This window comes from Rhinoraja longicauda, chromosome 23 (assembly GCF_053455715.1).
Source record: "Rhinoraja longicauda isolate Sanriku21f chromosome 23, sRhiLon1.1, whole genome shotgun sequence".
NCBI lineage: Eukaryota > Metazoa > Chordata > Chondrichthyes > Rajiformes > Arhynchobatidae > Rhinoraja > Rhinoraja longicauda.
In genome coordinates this window covers 25,905,414-25,921,878 of record NC_135975.1, presented here as the reverse complement: position 1 = coordinate 25,921,878, position 16,465 = coordinate 25,905,414, and the positions used below count along the sequence as shown (strand labels likewise).

Here is a 16,465-nt window from a genome sequence, read left to right as displayed (position 1 = left end):
TTTTCAGGAAGCTGACTGCAGCTGTGCGTTAACTATTGCATGATTTTAACAGCCACTTTGATGGGTTGGTCTCAGCATGCTATTGAAGAACATTATTGGAATAGTTACACTGCCTCCCCATATCACCTTTGGACATGCTACGGTATATGGTGAAAAGATATACCCCATATGCAGAAGAAATTTTACATTGGCTCCCTGTACATCCTTGGGTTCCTCCTGTCACCCAGAGACATAGATTAATTGGCTATTGTAAATTATCCCTTTGTGGAGGGCATTACCAAAAGAATCAAAGGAGAGTTGATGTGAGAGAGAATCTGTTGTGGAATTACAGGGAAATAAGCAGGGGACATGACATTGCACCGTTGGAAGTTGAAAAGGACCCAATGGGCCAAACAGCCTCCTCGCATGCCCGAATAAAGAGGTTACCTATCATATTCTTATAAAGAAATGTTCAAATTCAGGCATGATGATAAAAGTAGCTGCCATTGTGAGCAACCGACCATTTTACTTATGAAAGTAAAAATGGGGAAAAGGGAACAGTAAAGTCTAAGCCAATGTTTGCCCATGGAGAAATTACAAATGTGATTTAGAAAAGTAATGGATTGGTTACTGCCATTGCTGTAAGTATTTATTTTGAAGAAAAATGGAGGCATTCAAACCTGGACCAAATTAATGAATAATTGCTGCCAAGTTCCTCAGGTGGGCAACTTTATCAGTTTGAAGCAAAATAGATCAGGAATAATTGATTACAGACATATATAATGGCAATCTAAATAATATTAGGCCAGGCACCTAGAAAGAAGCATGAACAATATTTTGATAGAATCAGCAGATGCCACCAACATTAAAACCTCCGCTAATTTTAACACATTTTAGTGAAAGAAAATTGTTTAAATTTATCTATTAAAATAATTTGCAACGGTTTGTACTTAATATGTTTGACAATAACCTCCTGTGAGAATATACCAAAAAGGTAGAGATGAAAACAAATGGATTTTCACTGTGATGAGTTGAGGTTGCAAAATAAATATATATTGAAAAAGCCAACACTAACCTGTCGTGGAAGAAATGCTGGTTGATGCCACAGTTGATGTTTCTTCTGGAAAATAACAAACAAATTCAAATCACAAAGTCAACTCAATTCTTATACCACTCCAGCAGATTCAGACATTAGAAAAATGAAAGCAGAAACTACTGGAAGTACTTGGTAGGTCAAGCAGCATCTGTTAAGAATGAATATTTGAGACTGATTATATTTTATAAGTCCTGGAAAATTTAGAATGAAACAAAATTTATGGTGCAGAGAAACAGGGGAGGATGTGACGGGCTGGAGACCAGGAGAGATTGAGTGACACAAATGGTGACTGAAATATGGAAGGAAAGGATAAGAACAAGGGGTATGCTTGGAAAAAGTGCCACTGCAACGAAACAAATGAAATCTAAAAATTATCGGGAAAGGCAGTGAGTATATAAGAAAAGGGAAGGGAAGGTCCACAGCAGAGTGGAGGGCAAAACAGAGTTACTGTAGTATATATTAATTATGAGAATTAAAGTGTCTGTCGTTTAAATGTTCCCCACATTTCCACTCTGTGCCTCTAACACTGTTCCAATAAAGTTCAGTACTCGGTGTAAGTTACAGTGCCTCATCTTCCCACTACACATATGGCTTTAGGACCCAAGACAAAATTTAACTGTTTCAGATAATCAGCTGGATTTGTATATCACATTTGGTCTTTAATCTCTCTCCAATATGGTGTCTCAGGTTTCAGTTGTATGCTTACATTTACAAAACCTCTGGTTAGGAAATCTCATCAAACCTTTCTCTTGCCACTTAAAAGCTTAAATAATTTCAATTTTTTAATATTTGTTAATAAAGGTGAATGATCTGAAAAGATATCTTTGGTGCTCTATACAGAAATAATTCCTAATGTTAACGAAGGAAATATCTTTGGTCTGTCCTGTATCATATCACCAACCTCGAGTGAACCCTCAAGACTCTGGAGTAGGATAGAACTCTACTGCGCTGAAATTGAAACAACTGTGGCAAGCCAATAAAGTTCAAGCTTACAGTGCCTAAAAGGATAGTTGCGTTGGAATATCCATTAATTAATATTGAATGAAGGCTTCACCCACCAGTTATGTGACTGGTGGTAAACTCAGTTATGGTTGACTCTGTTATTGTTTCTTCTATAAATAAAAACATTCATGACCACTACATTAAACTTGATGAAAGGCAGTAGAAAATTAACCCGATAAATGATTGTGTAGAATAATTTCAGCAAATGGCTTCAAAATTATAACCATACTCCATTCAGCAATAAAATTTGCTGGGTGATTTATCTGCATCACAAGTAAACTCTACTTTGAAAAGAACATCGTTTTGTGAGCAAGAGTGTTAACCGCATTTAACATACTGTTGATCAGTTGGAACATTCAAGTGTAATGCTGAGAAAATATTGAGAAATTTGAAAATAATTTAGACATGGAAAAATTATTTTCTTCACTGCAGAACCATCACGAGTGGAGATGCAGCAGCAACAAAATAGTATAGTCCTGCACGATTTATTCTCAGTTTTGGTTCCCTCTCAAGACCTCAATACATTTCAGTATGGCGCACCCACCTATTATGGCAATCACCAAAAAATCTACCACTGCACTTTTATTATGAATTACATAGCTTAATTACCCATGAGAGACACTTTATTCAGTCTCACACAGGCTATCTGATTTTAGTAGCCATCATTTAAAGAAGAGGATTCCAATAAATTACTGTAGAAATAAATTTCAGGACCCTTCATTCAACATTTAGACCAATGCTTGTTTTGGAAATTGTCGCGGAAAGGTCAAATTAATAGACTTTTACTGAAGATGAGTGGAAGTTTTAATTGAACAACCAAACCCAACAGCCAGTAAATACATACTAACTGAGGCGATCACTCACCTGTTGCGGATGAAGTGAAATTGAAGAAAGGATGGGAAAGGACTGTAACTGAAAATTATGTCTATGAGCTAGCTGTGATATACAAACCCATGGATTTACATTGAGAGTAGTTACCACTCACCAGTTGTGGGACTGGTGGTCGATTCTGTTGTGGTTGTCGCTGTTGTTGTAGTTTTTTCTGTAAACACATACATACACGGCCTTTACATTCAACTTGAAGAATTACACATTTGAGAGAGTAGTAATAGAATGAACATATATTGCACAAATTAAAAGAAGTTGTGCAATAATATTTCAACATAATCATGACAAATTTACAGTCCATACGACATTCAGCAGTAATATTTGCATGTGTTTCCACTCCAGCACATACTTTGGGCATTATTGTTGTTCCTTTGCGTTGCATTAAAGCACCATTCCAGTTTGAATCTCAAGACTTTGAAATTCGATAACATCCCATGAACTGCTGAGGTAAAATTGTGGCGCAGCAAAGCAAGAGTGATCAACGTTGTCACAACCTACGAGTGATACTGTAGTTGAGCATATGTGTGTTAAAATGACTGATAAAAGTCATTACTCACCAGTTGTGGGGCTGGTGGTAGACTCAGTTGTCATTGCCTCTGTTGTTGTTGTTGTTGTTGTTGTTGTTTCTTCTGTAAATAAAACCATTACATTCAACTTGAAGAATGATTCAACTGAGGGCAAGTGGAAGTTGAAATTGAATGACTGAACGTAATGGCTGGTAATAGCCTACTGACAGAGGTGATTACTCACCTGTTGTGGAGGTAGTGGTGTTTGGTGTCACCGTGGTAGTTGTTTCTTCTGGAAAATAATAAAGGCATTACATTGTTTTGCATGAACATAATATATATATGTATTGGGAAGCTTGTGTTACAACGATTTGCAAATTAAAATATCACCACCCACCAGTTGTGGAAGTGGTTGTGGACTTAGTTGTGCTTGTTATTGGAGATGTTTCTTCTAAAGAGAAACAAATTCATGGACAATTAAATCGTCCATTTTGAATAGTAGATTTTGAATGACCGACAAATTCAGCCGGTAATTGGACTATTTCAAAAGAGATTCTGTAAAGTGGAGATAAAATCATGGAATTACTTCTCATCTTGCAAAGGACTTACAGCAAGAAATTGTACTAAAGAATGGTCACAGCTGGAATATAGGGAACACCGTAACCTACTTATTCATATCTTCGCCGTATAAACTAGAAAGCTTAAAAATATTTTCTGAGAAATCTTTTGTTAATTACTGGTATTATTCGGGGTAATGGGAAGATTTTTCTGTTCTTCGCCATTGGCCACAAGATATACCGCAGTCACGACAGCACACTCACAAATCTCAAGCAGAATAGCACAGTATTGGCAGTGCTGCACTAACCCTATCCTACACCAGAGGACCATCAAGACTCAACCTACGGACTGAAATGGGATCATGAACTACTGAGCTGAAATTGCGAAACTTGAAGCAAGGAGAATCAAGCCCTGCTACTGAACATGAATGTGTGATGTATATGAGCTCAGCAGTGTTACAAAAAACAATGAGTGCACATTGAGAGAAGTTATCACTGACCAGTTGTGGGACTGGCGGTAGATTCTGTTGTGGTCGTGGCTGTTGTTGTTCTTTCTACGGTAAACAAATGCAGACATGTCCTTTATATTCAACTTGAAGAATGACACATTTGAGAGAAGTGACAAATTCAGCATATATTACATCAATGAAAAGAAGTTGTGGAATAACATTTCAACAAAAGTCACTGCAAATTCAACAATGATCAACACGACATTCAGCAGTAACATTTGTATGTGGTTCAACTCCAGCACAAGCTGGACATAGTTTGGTCAATGTTGTCCTTCCTTTAAAATGACTGTTAACAAGTACTGGAGAAGGAGCCACTCACCAGTTGTGGGACTGGTGGTAGACTCAGTTGTGGTGGTCTCTGTTATTGTTGTTTCTTCTGCAAAATAAAACCATTACATTCAACAAAATGTCAGACCCTAATAGCTGGTAATAACACACTGACCGAGACGTTCACTCACCTGTTGTGGAGGTGGTGGTGCTTGGTGTTACCGTGGTAGTTGTTTCTTCTGGAAAATAAGAAAGACATTCAATTTGTTTGGAATGAAAATGATATCTATATGCTAAAACTCTTGTTTGTTTGTTTGTTTGTTTGTTTGTTTGTTTGTTTGTTCCTGAACTGCAGCCAAAACGATACAGGATAGCGCGACAATTTTAGGCCCACCTTACTCACCGCCATCCCTTTGGTGCTAACGGAAGAAGTTTAATTGAAATCGGTGTTATATTTTTTAAGTTATTTACATTTTAAAGTTTAAATCTATCTCCTAGGGAGGGAGGGAGGGGATGGGAGGGAGAGAAGGGGTGGGAGGGAGGATAAGGGGTGGGGTTGATGGGGATGGAGTGGAAGGGTGGAGGGGTGTGGAAGGAGGGGAGCAAAGGAGGAGGGGTGGAGGGAGGGGGAGGGAAGGGGGGTGGGGAAGGGGGGAGGGCGAGGGGAGGAAGAGAGAGATGGGGGGAGGGGGAGTGGAGGAGGAGGGGGAAGTGGACATGGAAAAATTATTTTCTTCACTGCAGAACCATCACGAGTGGAGATGCAGCAGCAACAAAATAGTATAGTCCTGCACGATTTATTCTCAGTTTTGGTTCCCTCTCAAGACCTCAATACATTTCAGTATGGCGCACCCACCTATTATGGCAATCACCATAAAATCTACCACTGCACTTTTATTATGAATTACGTAGCTTAATTACCCATGAGAGACACTTTATTCAGTCTCACACAGGCTATCTGATTTTAGTAGCCATGATTTAAAGAAGAGGATTCCAATAAATTATTGTAGAAATAAATTTCAGGATCCTTCATTCAACATTTAGACCAATGCTTGTTTTGGAAATTGTAGCGGAAAGGTCAAATTAATAGACTTTTACTGAAGATGAGTGGAAGTTTTAATTGAACAACCAAACCCAACAGCCAGTAAATACATACTAACTGAGGCGATCACTCACCTGTTGCGGATGAAGTGAAATTGAAGAAAGGATGGGAAAGGACTGTAACTGAAAATTATGTCTATGAGCTAGCTGTGATATACAAACCCATGGATTCACATTGAGAGTAGATATCACTCACCAGTTGTGGGACTGGTGGTCGATTCTGTTGTGGTTGTCGCTGTTGTTGTAGTTTTTTCTGTAAACACATACATACATGGCCTTTACATTCAACTTGAAGAATTACACATTTGAGAGAGTAGGACTATTGGACTATTTCAAAAGAGCTTCTGTAAAGTGGAGATAAAATCCTGGAATTACTTCCCATCTTGCAAAGGACTTACAGCAAGAATTTGTAGTAAATTATGGTCACAGCTGAAATATAGGGAACACCGTAACCTACTTATTCATATCTTCATCATATATACTAGAAATCTTAAAAATATTGTTCTGAAATATGGTCACAATTGAAATGTAGCAGCATTGCACAGCATTGGCAGTGCTGTAGTAAATACTATAATGTGCCAGAGGATTAGCTAGAGTGAACCCAAGGAATCTGAATTGGGATCACGAGTCACTGAGCTGAAGTAGGGAGGAGAAAGGAATGTTACTGAACATGAGTGCGTGATGAGTATGAGCTCAGCTGTGAAATAAAACCCATGAGTGTACACTGAAAGAAGTTATCACTGACCAGTTGTGGGAGTGGTGGTAGACCCTGTTGTGGTTGTGGCTGTTGTTTCTTCTGTAAACAAATGCATACACGGCTTTTACATTCAACTCGAAGAATGACACTTTTGACACTTTTGAGAGAGTAGTAACAAACTCAGCATAAATTGTATAAATTAAAAGAAATTGTCAATATAATATCAATAATATCACTGCAATATCACTACAATCTGATGACTTTGAAATGCGATGATATCTCATGAACTGGTGAGGTGAAATTTTGGCGCACAAAACAAGGCAGTTACAACATACAAGTGGCACTGTATTTAAGCATTGTTGTGTTAAAATCCCTATTAACCGTACTGAGAGAAGGCGCCACTCACCAGTTGTGGGGCTGGTGGTGGACTCTGTTGTGGTTGTTTCTATTGTTATTTCTTCTGCAAATAAAACAATTACATTCAACTTCAAGAATGATTTACTTAAGGGTAGAAAAGCTGAAATTGAATGATTGAACTTCACGGCCGGTATTAACCTACTGACAGAGGCGATCACTCACCTGTTGTGGAGGTAGTGGTGCTTGGTGTTACCGTGGTAGTTGTTTCTTCTGGAAAATAATAAAGGCATTCAATTTGTTTTGAACAAAAATGATATGTATACAGAAAACTTGTGCATTGGTACTCTGGGAGTGTTTGTGTCAAAAATATTTGCCAATTATTATTGAAAATATCATCACCCACCAGTTGGGGAAGTGGTTATGGACTCAGTAGTGCTGGTGGTTGTCAATGTTTCTTCTAAAGAGAAACAAATTAATGGACAATTAATTCACCTATCTTGAATGGTAGATTTTGAATTAAAGCAAATTCAGCAGATTTTACCCATCTTGAAAAGTAATTCTGTTTAAGTAGAGATAAACACCTCTAATTTCTGACCATATTGCAAAGGACTTTCAGCAAAAAATTGTATTGAAATATGGTCACAGTTGAAATGTAGCAGTATTGCACAATATGGCAGTGCTGCAGTATATGCTATCCTACGCCAGAGGACCATCTACACTGAACCCACGGACTCTGAATTGGGATCACGAGGTACTGGGCTGAAATTGCGATACTTGAAGCAGGGAGAAGAAAGGCCTGTTACTGAACACGAATGTGTGATGTGTACGAGCTCAGTTGTGAAAGACCCATGAGTGTATTTGTACTCTGAGATAGATTGTGTTGAAAAGATTGGCAAAGGATTTCTCGAAAATATCATCATGCACCAGTTGTGGAAATGGTTGTGGACCCAGTTGTGCTGGTGGTTGAATATTGAATCAATCATAGTCATTAATCCAATTGTGGAGACATTTTATCTTTATTTATAAATCTTGTGATCGGATTTTGTACTTCCACAACAGCACACTCACAGATCCACACAAAAAACTATGGCAGAATAACACAGTATTGGCAGTGCTGCACTATTCCTATCCGACACCAGAGGACCAATTACAATGAACTCATGGACTCTGAAATGGGATCATGAGCTACTGAGCTGAAATTGCAAGATTTGAAGCAAGGAGCAGAAAGGCCTGGTTACTGAACACAAGTGTGTGATGTATATGAGCTTAGCTGTGATATAAAAACCCTCGAGTGTACATTGCGAGAATTTATCACTCACCAGTTGTGGGACTGGTGGTAGATCCTGTTGTGGTCGTCATTGTTGTTGTTGTTGTTGTTTCTTCTGTAAACAAATGCATACACGGCCTTTACATTCATCTTGAAGAATAACACTTTTGGGAGAGTGGTAACAAAACAGCATATAATGCATAAACTTAAAATAGATAGTGCAAAATAATGTCAACAAATCACTGCAAATTTACAACCAACACTCCATTCAGTGGTCATATTTGCATGTGTTTCAACTCAGACTTAAGCTAGACAAACTTTGGGCATTACTGCCCTTCCTTTGTGTTGTATCAATGCACCATTCTAGTGTGGGGTTAGAGATACAATGTAGAAAGAGGCCCCTCAGCCCATCGTGTCTGTGGTGACCATCAATCACCCGTACACTAGCTTTATCTTATAAGCTAAGGGCAATTTTTATAGTAACCAATTAACCTGCAGTCCGGAAAGTGGAGTGGAAATCGGAGCACCAGGAGTAAACCCACGTGCTCACAGGGAGAACGTATAAACTCCATATAGACTGCGCCCATAGTCTGGATGGTACCCTGGTCTCTGGCGCTGTAAAGCAGAGGATTCCGCTGTAAAGCAGAAACCCTACAGCTGCTGCACTGTTTGCATATCAAGTCTTTGAAATGTGATAACATCTCTTGAACTGCTGACGAGATATTGTGGTGCACTAGAAAGGCAAATAAACATCAGTTATAACACGAGTGGTACTGTATTTAAGCATTGTTAAAATGCCCGTTAACAAGTACTTTGAGAAGGCATCACTCACCAGTTGTGGGACTGGTGGTAGACTCAGTAGTGGTTGGCTCTGTTGTTGTTTCTTCTGCAAATAAAACCATCACATTTAACTTGAAGAATGATTGAATTGAGGGTAAGTGGAAGCTGAAATTGAATGACTGAACCTAATGGCCGGTATTAACCTATTGACAGAGGCGATCACTCACCTGTTGTGGAGGTGGTGGTGCTTGGTGTTACCATGGTAGTTGTTTCTTCTGGAAAATAGTAAAGGCATTCAATTTGTTTTGAATAAAAATGATATGTATACATTTAGTTTCTCCATAAGTTGTCTTGGAGAGCTTATCTTAAAAATATTTGCAAATGATTATTGAAAAAATCACGACCCACCAGTTGTGGAAGTGGTTGTGGACTCAGTTGTGCTGGTTGTTGTAGATGTTTCTTCTAAAGTGAAACAAATTCATGGATAATTAATTTATCAGTCTTGAATGGTAGATTTTGAATGAAGACAAATTCAGAAGATATTACCCAATTTAAAAACGATTTTGCAATGTGCAAATCAGTTTCTTTCATTCCTCAACATCTTTTAGTCATGAAATTTGGTTAATACACGTATTCATGTATATTTGTACTATATATTTGTACTCATGTATTTGGCTAATAGATGTATTCCAGAGAGAGTTGGATATAGCTCTTTGGGCTCACAGAATCAAGGGATATGGGGAGAAAGCAGGAGAGAAGGAATGGGTGACGTTTCGGGTCGAAGCATCAGTCTGAAGAAAGGTTTCAAGGCATGCTACCTTCGATTTTAACCAGCAGCTGCGTTTTTTTCCTACACTTGGATCAAAGACGTATCTAGATTAAAATCGCGTGCGTTTGATGTGAGATATCACACAGCAAACTACTCAGCTGTAAACACACAAGTGATAGATTCCCAGTGTGTGTATTATTCCTATCTGAGTACTTCACCATGTTCCTACTAGATTACCGCTTTTAAAATATCACAAGTACTGCATACTCTGAAGCCATTTAAGTAATTATCTCTTTACAGTTCTTTGATAGTCACTCCAATCCACCTCCATATTCATTTCAATGCCCCTCTCACGTTCAAGCTATGCTTTGCTATTTCCATCCTGGGCAATAAGTTCTGACCGTCCACGCTGTCTATGCCTCTCTATTTTCATATATTTCTAACAGCTCTCTACAACTTTGGCGGTACATTTCTTTGTACAAGGACAACATTAAACAGTAGTTAGAACCGCTGCCATCAGTTTAAAAGGAATTTGTGAAAAAGGGAGGGAGTTGCAATATTTAACAATATTAACATTATTTAACAATAGAGGAAAACTGGCAGAACATAACTGTGGAGAGTTGAGCAGAGATGTCTAAAAAAAATCTTAATTAAAAGGTGCACTAGAATGGAAAAGATGTGTGGGACAATGGTTATTATGATCATTCTTCCATTATATAAATATTCAGATGTAACCCAAGGCCTTGGCTGCAAGAAATTGGGTATTGTACATTTTATCTTCACGTCAGGTTGATAGGTTTATCACATTATTGAGGGAGTCTCGAATTAGAGATTTACTGACACTGTGGTGACACGTTAACTCTCCAGCAGATTTTGTATGTGTGGTGGTAGGAGGAAATGAAAAGGAAGAGAAGGGAAGGGAAGGAATGGTGCTTTTATGCAGGGAAAGGGAAGGTTGAGATGAGTAGATGAAGGGTTGACAGAGTCCAGTAAACCAGCTGAGAAAGGATCATTGTAATGGGGAGGGGTGTTAATGTGGATTAAAGGGTCAGGGTATTAGTGGAGATCAAGGACATTGGGTAGCACATTAAATTTGGCAGATTTTAGGTAATTATCTGACTTTGTAATTTCATTTTAAAAGGTAAAGTTGAATCTGCTTATAAAATACATCTCTTTCCAACAGCACATTCCAAATCATTGCAAATTTGTGCTTAAAGAAATTTATATTTTATTTTTGCCTTTAGTTCTTTTGGCAATTATCCTGGAACCCCTTTTTTGGTATCTGGTAAATCATTGGTCACAATGTAAACAAAAGGGATGCATCACAAATCACTTCATGAACTTTACATTGCAGAAAGCCAGTTTGATCTCACATCTGTTTTACTTCATATTTTTATCTAGATCCAGCATTTAGTCATACAGCCCTCCCAAAATAGCAAAATGGTAGAGAGGGTGTTGCCTTGTTGATTAAGGAGAATGCCATGGAATTAGTCCGAGATGACATTACTGACAGTTAAAAAAATACAAGTAAAAATTAAAAAATATATATTAAGAGACATTTGGATTGGTACATAGATAGAATAGGTTTAGAAGGATATGGGCAAATGCAGAGATGGGACTAGTGTAGATGGGGCTGGGCATTGGCTGATTTCTGCCACTCAGAAATACAGGTCCCCACTGAAATAGTAACAACACAAAAACTGAAGTAAAAAATTAATGAATATTTAAAACTAAAATTTACATTTCTCTGAATATGCTTTCTGAAAAGCCCATTTTACTATTCCCCTTTTTAAAAACAGTTTTTGAATTGCTAAATATAATGAAACAGACATTATATTCTGGTGTCAATTTCACAAAAAAACCCATAGAATAATACAGCACAAGAACGGGTCCATCAACCCACTATGTCTGTGCCGAACATGATGCCAAGACCTATCCTTATCTGCCAGCACATAATCCATACCCTCCATTTTCTAAATATCCAGGTGCCTGTCCAAAAGTCTCTTAAATACCACGATTGTATCTGCCTCCATCACCATCCTCAGCCAGGCATTCAACATCCACCATACACACATCTTCTCTAAACGTTGCCCAGCCACAAAATGGAGAATTGTGCAGGCAGAGATTAGTTGCAGGCAGAGGAGATTTGTTGAACTTGGCATCATGTGCACCAAAAGGCCTGTTATTGTGCTGTACTGTTCTATGTTAGGATGTTTCTGATTTACATTCATTCTTCTTATCAACATTTTGCCAAACTGGCAACTTGACGCCCGGACCTGATGTGCTTTTCACTCGTGAGTTTAAAACATGAGCCAAAGCTCAGACTTTATCCATACAAATTGTCTATAACACCTACAGTTGCTTTGGGCTTGTCCCTGTAGAGGTAGGAGCAGTGAATGTGAATGGAGATGAGACCCAGTTGACTGAATCATACATTTGCCTTGTGGAGTCAGGAGGGACTCACATTTGCCCTTTTTACACAGTGTTTGTCATTTCTTTGAGACCCAAGAGCAATATGTAGATTCAAGTTACTGATCGTCAACATCATGAAACATGTTGGAAAGTGACAACCTGCTTATGAATCCCATTTGCGATTATTATGTCCAAAAGTACAGACATACCAATGTTCAGTTTCACCTCTGATCTTTCAAAATCTGTTCTTACCATATTGTAAATATTACATGCCATAACTTGTAACTAATATCACCTTACCTGGGATAGTGATCGGTGAAGAAATTGTTGAAGTTGACGTAAGTGGAGTTGTGGTCAACAGTGTTGTAGATGGAACAGTTGTGGTAGTTATTCCTGTTGTTAAGAACATGTACATAATAAAACTTCTGTCCTTAATCTATTTTGTATATTTCCTCAAGGTAATAACCATGTTACTGTCATTTAAGTAACAGAAATTTGCCCTTATTAAATCCTTAATCAACTACCAAAACATTTTAGATACAGATTAAAATTTGCACTTACCAAAATGGAAAATAAACAAATAAATATATATAAAAATGCAAACCAAAAAACAAATTTTAAGTTTAGTCACTGTGTCAATGGGGTTGGCAGTCACAGCCATGTCTTCTTCAGATCAAAGACAGATGTCCCAGAGTGCAGTTTTGCTGTGCTCTTCACCTGTGAGTGCAATGTGGGGAGTCGCAGTAGCCCTGGCCATCTCCTTAAAGTAATCCCTCAGTGTTTACTACACTTCCATCCAGCCACCGAGCTTTAACTCATTCGTTTAGTTTAGAGATACAGCATGGAAACAGTCACTTCGGCTCACCGAGTCCACGCTGACCATCGATTACCCATTAACATTAGTTCTATGTTATCCCACTTTTTCATTTGTTCCCTACACATTAGGAGCAACTTACAGAGGCCGATGAACCTATAAGCCCGCCGTTTTTGAGATGTAGGAGGACACGGAGGAAAGACACCTGGTCACAGGGAGGTGGTGCAATCTCCACACAAACAGCACCAGCTGCGCCACTGTGTTGCCCCATTAATTACTTCTACGTCACTTTTCTCCCATGAATCCCAACCCTTGAATTCCATTCCTTTCCCAAATAAATCCACTTAGTAAACCCTTTCATAATCAGCGAGCCCTGTGCATCAGACAATACGACTCGCAAATGAAGAGCCCGGCAATGCTACGGTCCGCGACATTTGTTCACATATCGGACTGGAGGGAGCATGGCAAAGGTGGGTGGCTCAGCTGGGACTCCTAACCCAATCGACAAAATGACTCATATTCAGATCTTATCGCCATACAACATTGAGTGATTAAAAATTGATGAAACTTGTTGTTTCATTTGTATAAGCTTTGTCCATCCTCTGGGTCTAATGTTGGTCTCAGATGTTAAATATGAATGGTGGCTTCTCTTGCCATCACTGATAAATTGGTTTAAAATGGGAGAAAATCATTCTCCACTTATAACGTGGAATTCAAGATGAAAAGGAGATTGCGTTGCAGAAAATCACAATTATAGCAAATGCAACCACTCTATAATGCAGGAATCATCTATGTTGGGTACATATTTCGTCTGCATACATCAGTGTTTCTTAGCTCTGCTATAACTTCAGTACAAGTTGTAGTTGACAAATCATCCTCTACAATAATCCCCAATCCGGGTGCTCCGCTAGGATGTGTTCTCAGCTCCCTTCATTACTCCTTATTCACCACGACTGTGCAGCCTAGTACAAATCCAATTCAATTTACAAATTCATGGGTGACGCCACCGTAGTGGCACGGATCTCAAATAATGATGAGACGGAGTACAGGAAGGAGATTGAGAACCTTGTAACCTGGTGTCACGTTAATAACCTTTCTCTCAATGTCAACAACACAAAGGAGATGGTGATCAACTTCAGAATTCAGGCAAAGTGCTACACATACATTGACAGCGCCAAAATAAGGATGGTTAAAACTTCAAGTTCCTAGCAGTAAATATCCCCAGCAACTTGTCCTGAACTAGCCGTATCGAAGCAAAGGCCAAGAAAGCGCACTAATGCCTCTACTTCCTAAGAAGGCTTAGCAAGTTTGGCATGTCTTCAACAACTCTCTCCAACTTCTACAGAAGTGCTAATTATTCACATCTGGCATTTGGAAAGTAGTGTTTTGGAAATATTTAAATTGAAGATATAACTACAACTGCTGATACTATTAATATTGCACTGCAAATAAGCAAACATTCTTCTTTATCGAAAAACAATAATTTATTACATATATTCATTTCTTTAACAGGTGGAATGCTGAAAGTTATTACTTACTTTGGCACGTAGTGATTCCATGATTGCAGGTACTGTCAACAAAAAAAAAGATGTTACAAATAAAACAAACTAACAAACAACAAACTAGTCTAAAGACATATTTTATTGCAGTGGTTCAACCTCTCTGGAAAGATGGACAACAATGGATACAAAGCAAGAATCGGAAAGGAAAAAACTCTGTTAGCTCTGAAATTACCACCAAATGGTCCACAGGATGATTTTAAAATGTAATGGGGGCAATGTATGGGCAAGGTAATAGATTCTTTACTAATTGCAGAATGAAAAAAAGAAAAAAAGAAGCTTTAATAAAATTTGTTGGTTTATTCATGGGCAATCACAGACTATCTGCACTTTATTGTTGCAACTCATTGAGAAGTTAATCTTTAAAGGAGCGATAGCCTTCACTTAATGTTCATAGTTTACAACCAATATTACAATACAGTGTAATAATGAAGAATAATTATTAAGGGATGGACTCTCAGATAGATAAATAGTCACTGACTATCGTTGGATAGAGATAATAAAGAACATGAAGAACTTTTTGCTGAAGGAACAGAAAATGAATATAACTGCAAACTATAGATTAAAGTCACTGAAGTGGATGAGGGAGGGCGGTGGGTGGGAAGGAATTTGAAAACAATTATTTTGGCTTTTGTTCAGGTGTGAAATTATCCTAATTGCATTTTATATTTCAAGTATTAAAACAGCGAATGTCACTATTTAAACCTCAAAAAATATTCATGGCATTTTTAAGAGAATATTTGTAAAACCCAGTTTTTTGGCACTTATTTTGTTTTTTCTTCCAATATTAGAACAGTGATAAATACATTCACTGATATGACTACTTTACCATTCTTCACAATCACTCATTGTTCTTTCACCATGTTGCAGAATTCTTCCATCATAATAACATGTGCACTGGTTTAATGTAACACATTTCATAATATTTTCATCCAAGTAAGGAGCATTATCTGGGCACTTGGCATAGCAACCTAAAGTAGTGAGAAGTAAAAGGGACCATCAAGATAAACAAGAATGTTGTAAATGCAGGAGATCTTGCCACCAAGAAAATGTATCTCCATTCTAAACATGCACAAATCTCCAACGAATTACCAGTATAAGCATAACATTTTTATGAAGAATTATCAAAATATATAGATAATTTAACTGAGTATAATGTGTAATGAATTGCACAATGAATTGATTATTATGATTAATTTTAGAACAGAAACTTAGACTAACCTAAAAGTATTGTTTAAAAAAAATTGCAAAGAGATTGTAACATATTTGAATAAATTCTAAACAGCACCTTCTAGAATTGCAGAAAACTTTTTCCCAATGAAATGGCCTGTGCATGTTCTTGTTGTTGTTGTTCCACACGGCTGATAGTGCCAACTGCAGCCACCAAGACTGTTATAATAGTCACAGAACACAGCTGGAGAATAACAGAAACAATCAAATTGTGATTCTGGCTTGGTTATTCATTGCCCAAAATGAGCACAATATTGCATGGCAAATAGTAATTGTATATTTCTTTTATACATATTGGTCTGTGAACTGGAGTGTTAGACTCTCAGACATCTGTCCCTACCATGGCAAATACTCAGACAAATTTATTCTCCTGTTGCCAAGAGTATACATGTTGATAATTGAGTTGACTTATGTAGTCGGTGAAGGAGAATTGTCATGAACATCAATATAATCAACCTGCAAAGTATCCTTTTTTAGATAAAGTGGACCAACAGTAATATTGATAGATGGAATGATATGTGCATTTATTCTTAACTGTATGCCAAACTTGGAGGATAGAGACTGAATGTTGGCAGAACATCATCTTCAAATGAAAAGCCACAAATCTTAATAAGCAAACAGACAAGATTTAAAGAAACAAATATGTGGGTTAGTTGCAGATCAGCAGGTGGTGGG

At 37.8% G+C, this 16,465-nt stretch overlaps 1 protein-coding gene across 1 annotated transcript in view; it reads right to left on the bottom strand.

Annotated features, from left to right (window-relative positions):
* LOC144605111 (mucin-6-like) overlaps positions 1 to 16,465 on the bottom strand; it is a 70,244-nt gene that overhangs the window by 22,438 nt on the left and 31,341 nt on the right. Inside the window, exons 26-30 of the mRNA XM_078420170.1 lie at positions 15,849 to 15,974; positions 15,390 to 15,531; positions 14,540 to 14,571; positions 12,488 to 12,580; positions 1,055 to 1,099 (exon numbers count right to left, since the gene is read on the bottom strand). Of these exons, the coding sequence (XP_078276296.1) occupies positions 1,055 to 1,099; positions 12,488 to 12,580; positions 14,540 to 14,571; positions 15,390 to 15,531; positions 15,849 to 15,974 (438 nt within the window). The remainder of the gene's footprint in view (positions 1 to 1,054; positions 1,100 to 12,487; positions 12,581 to 14,539; positions 14,572 to 15,389; positions 15,532 to 15,848; positions 15,975 to 16,465) is intronic.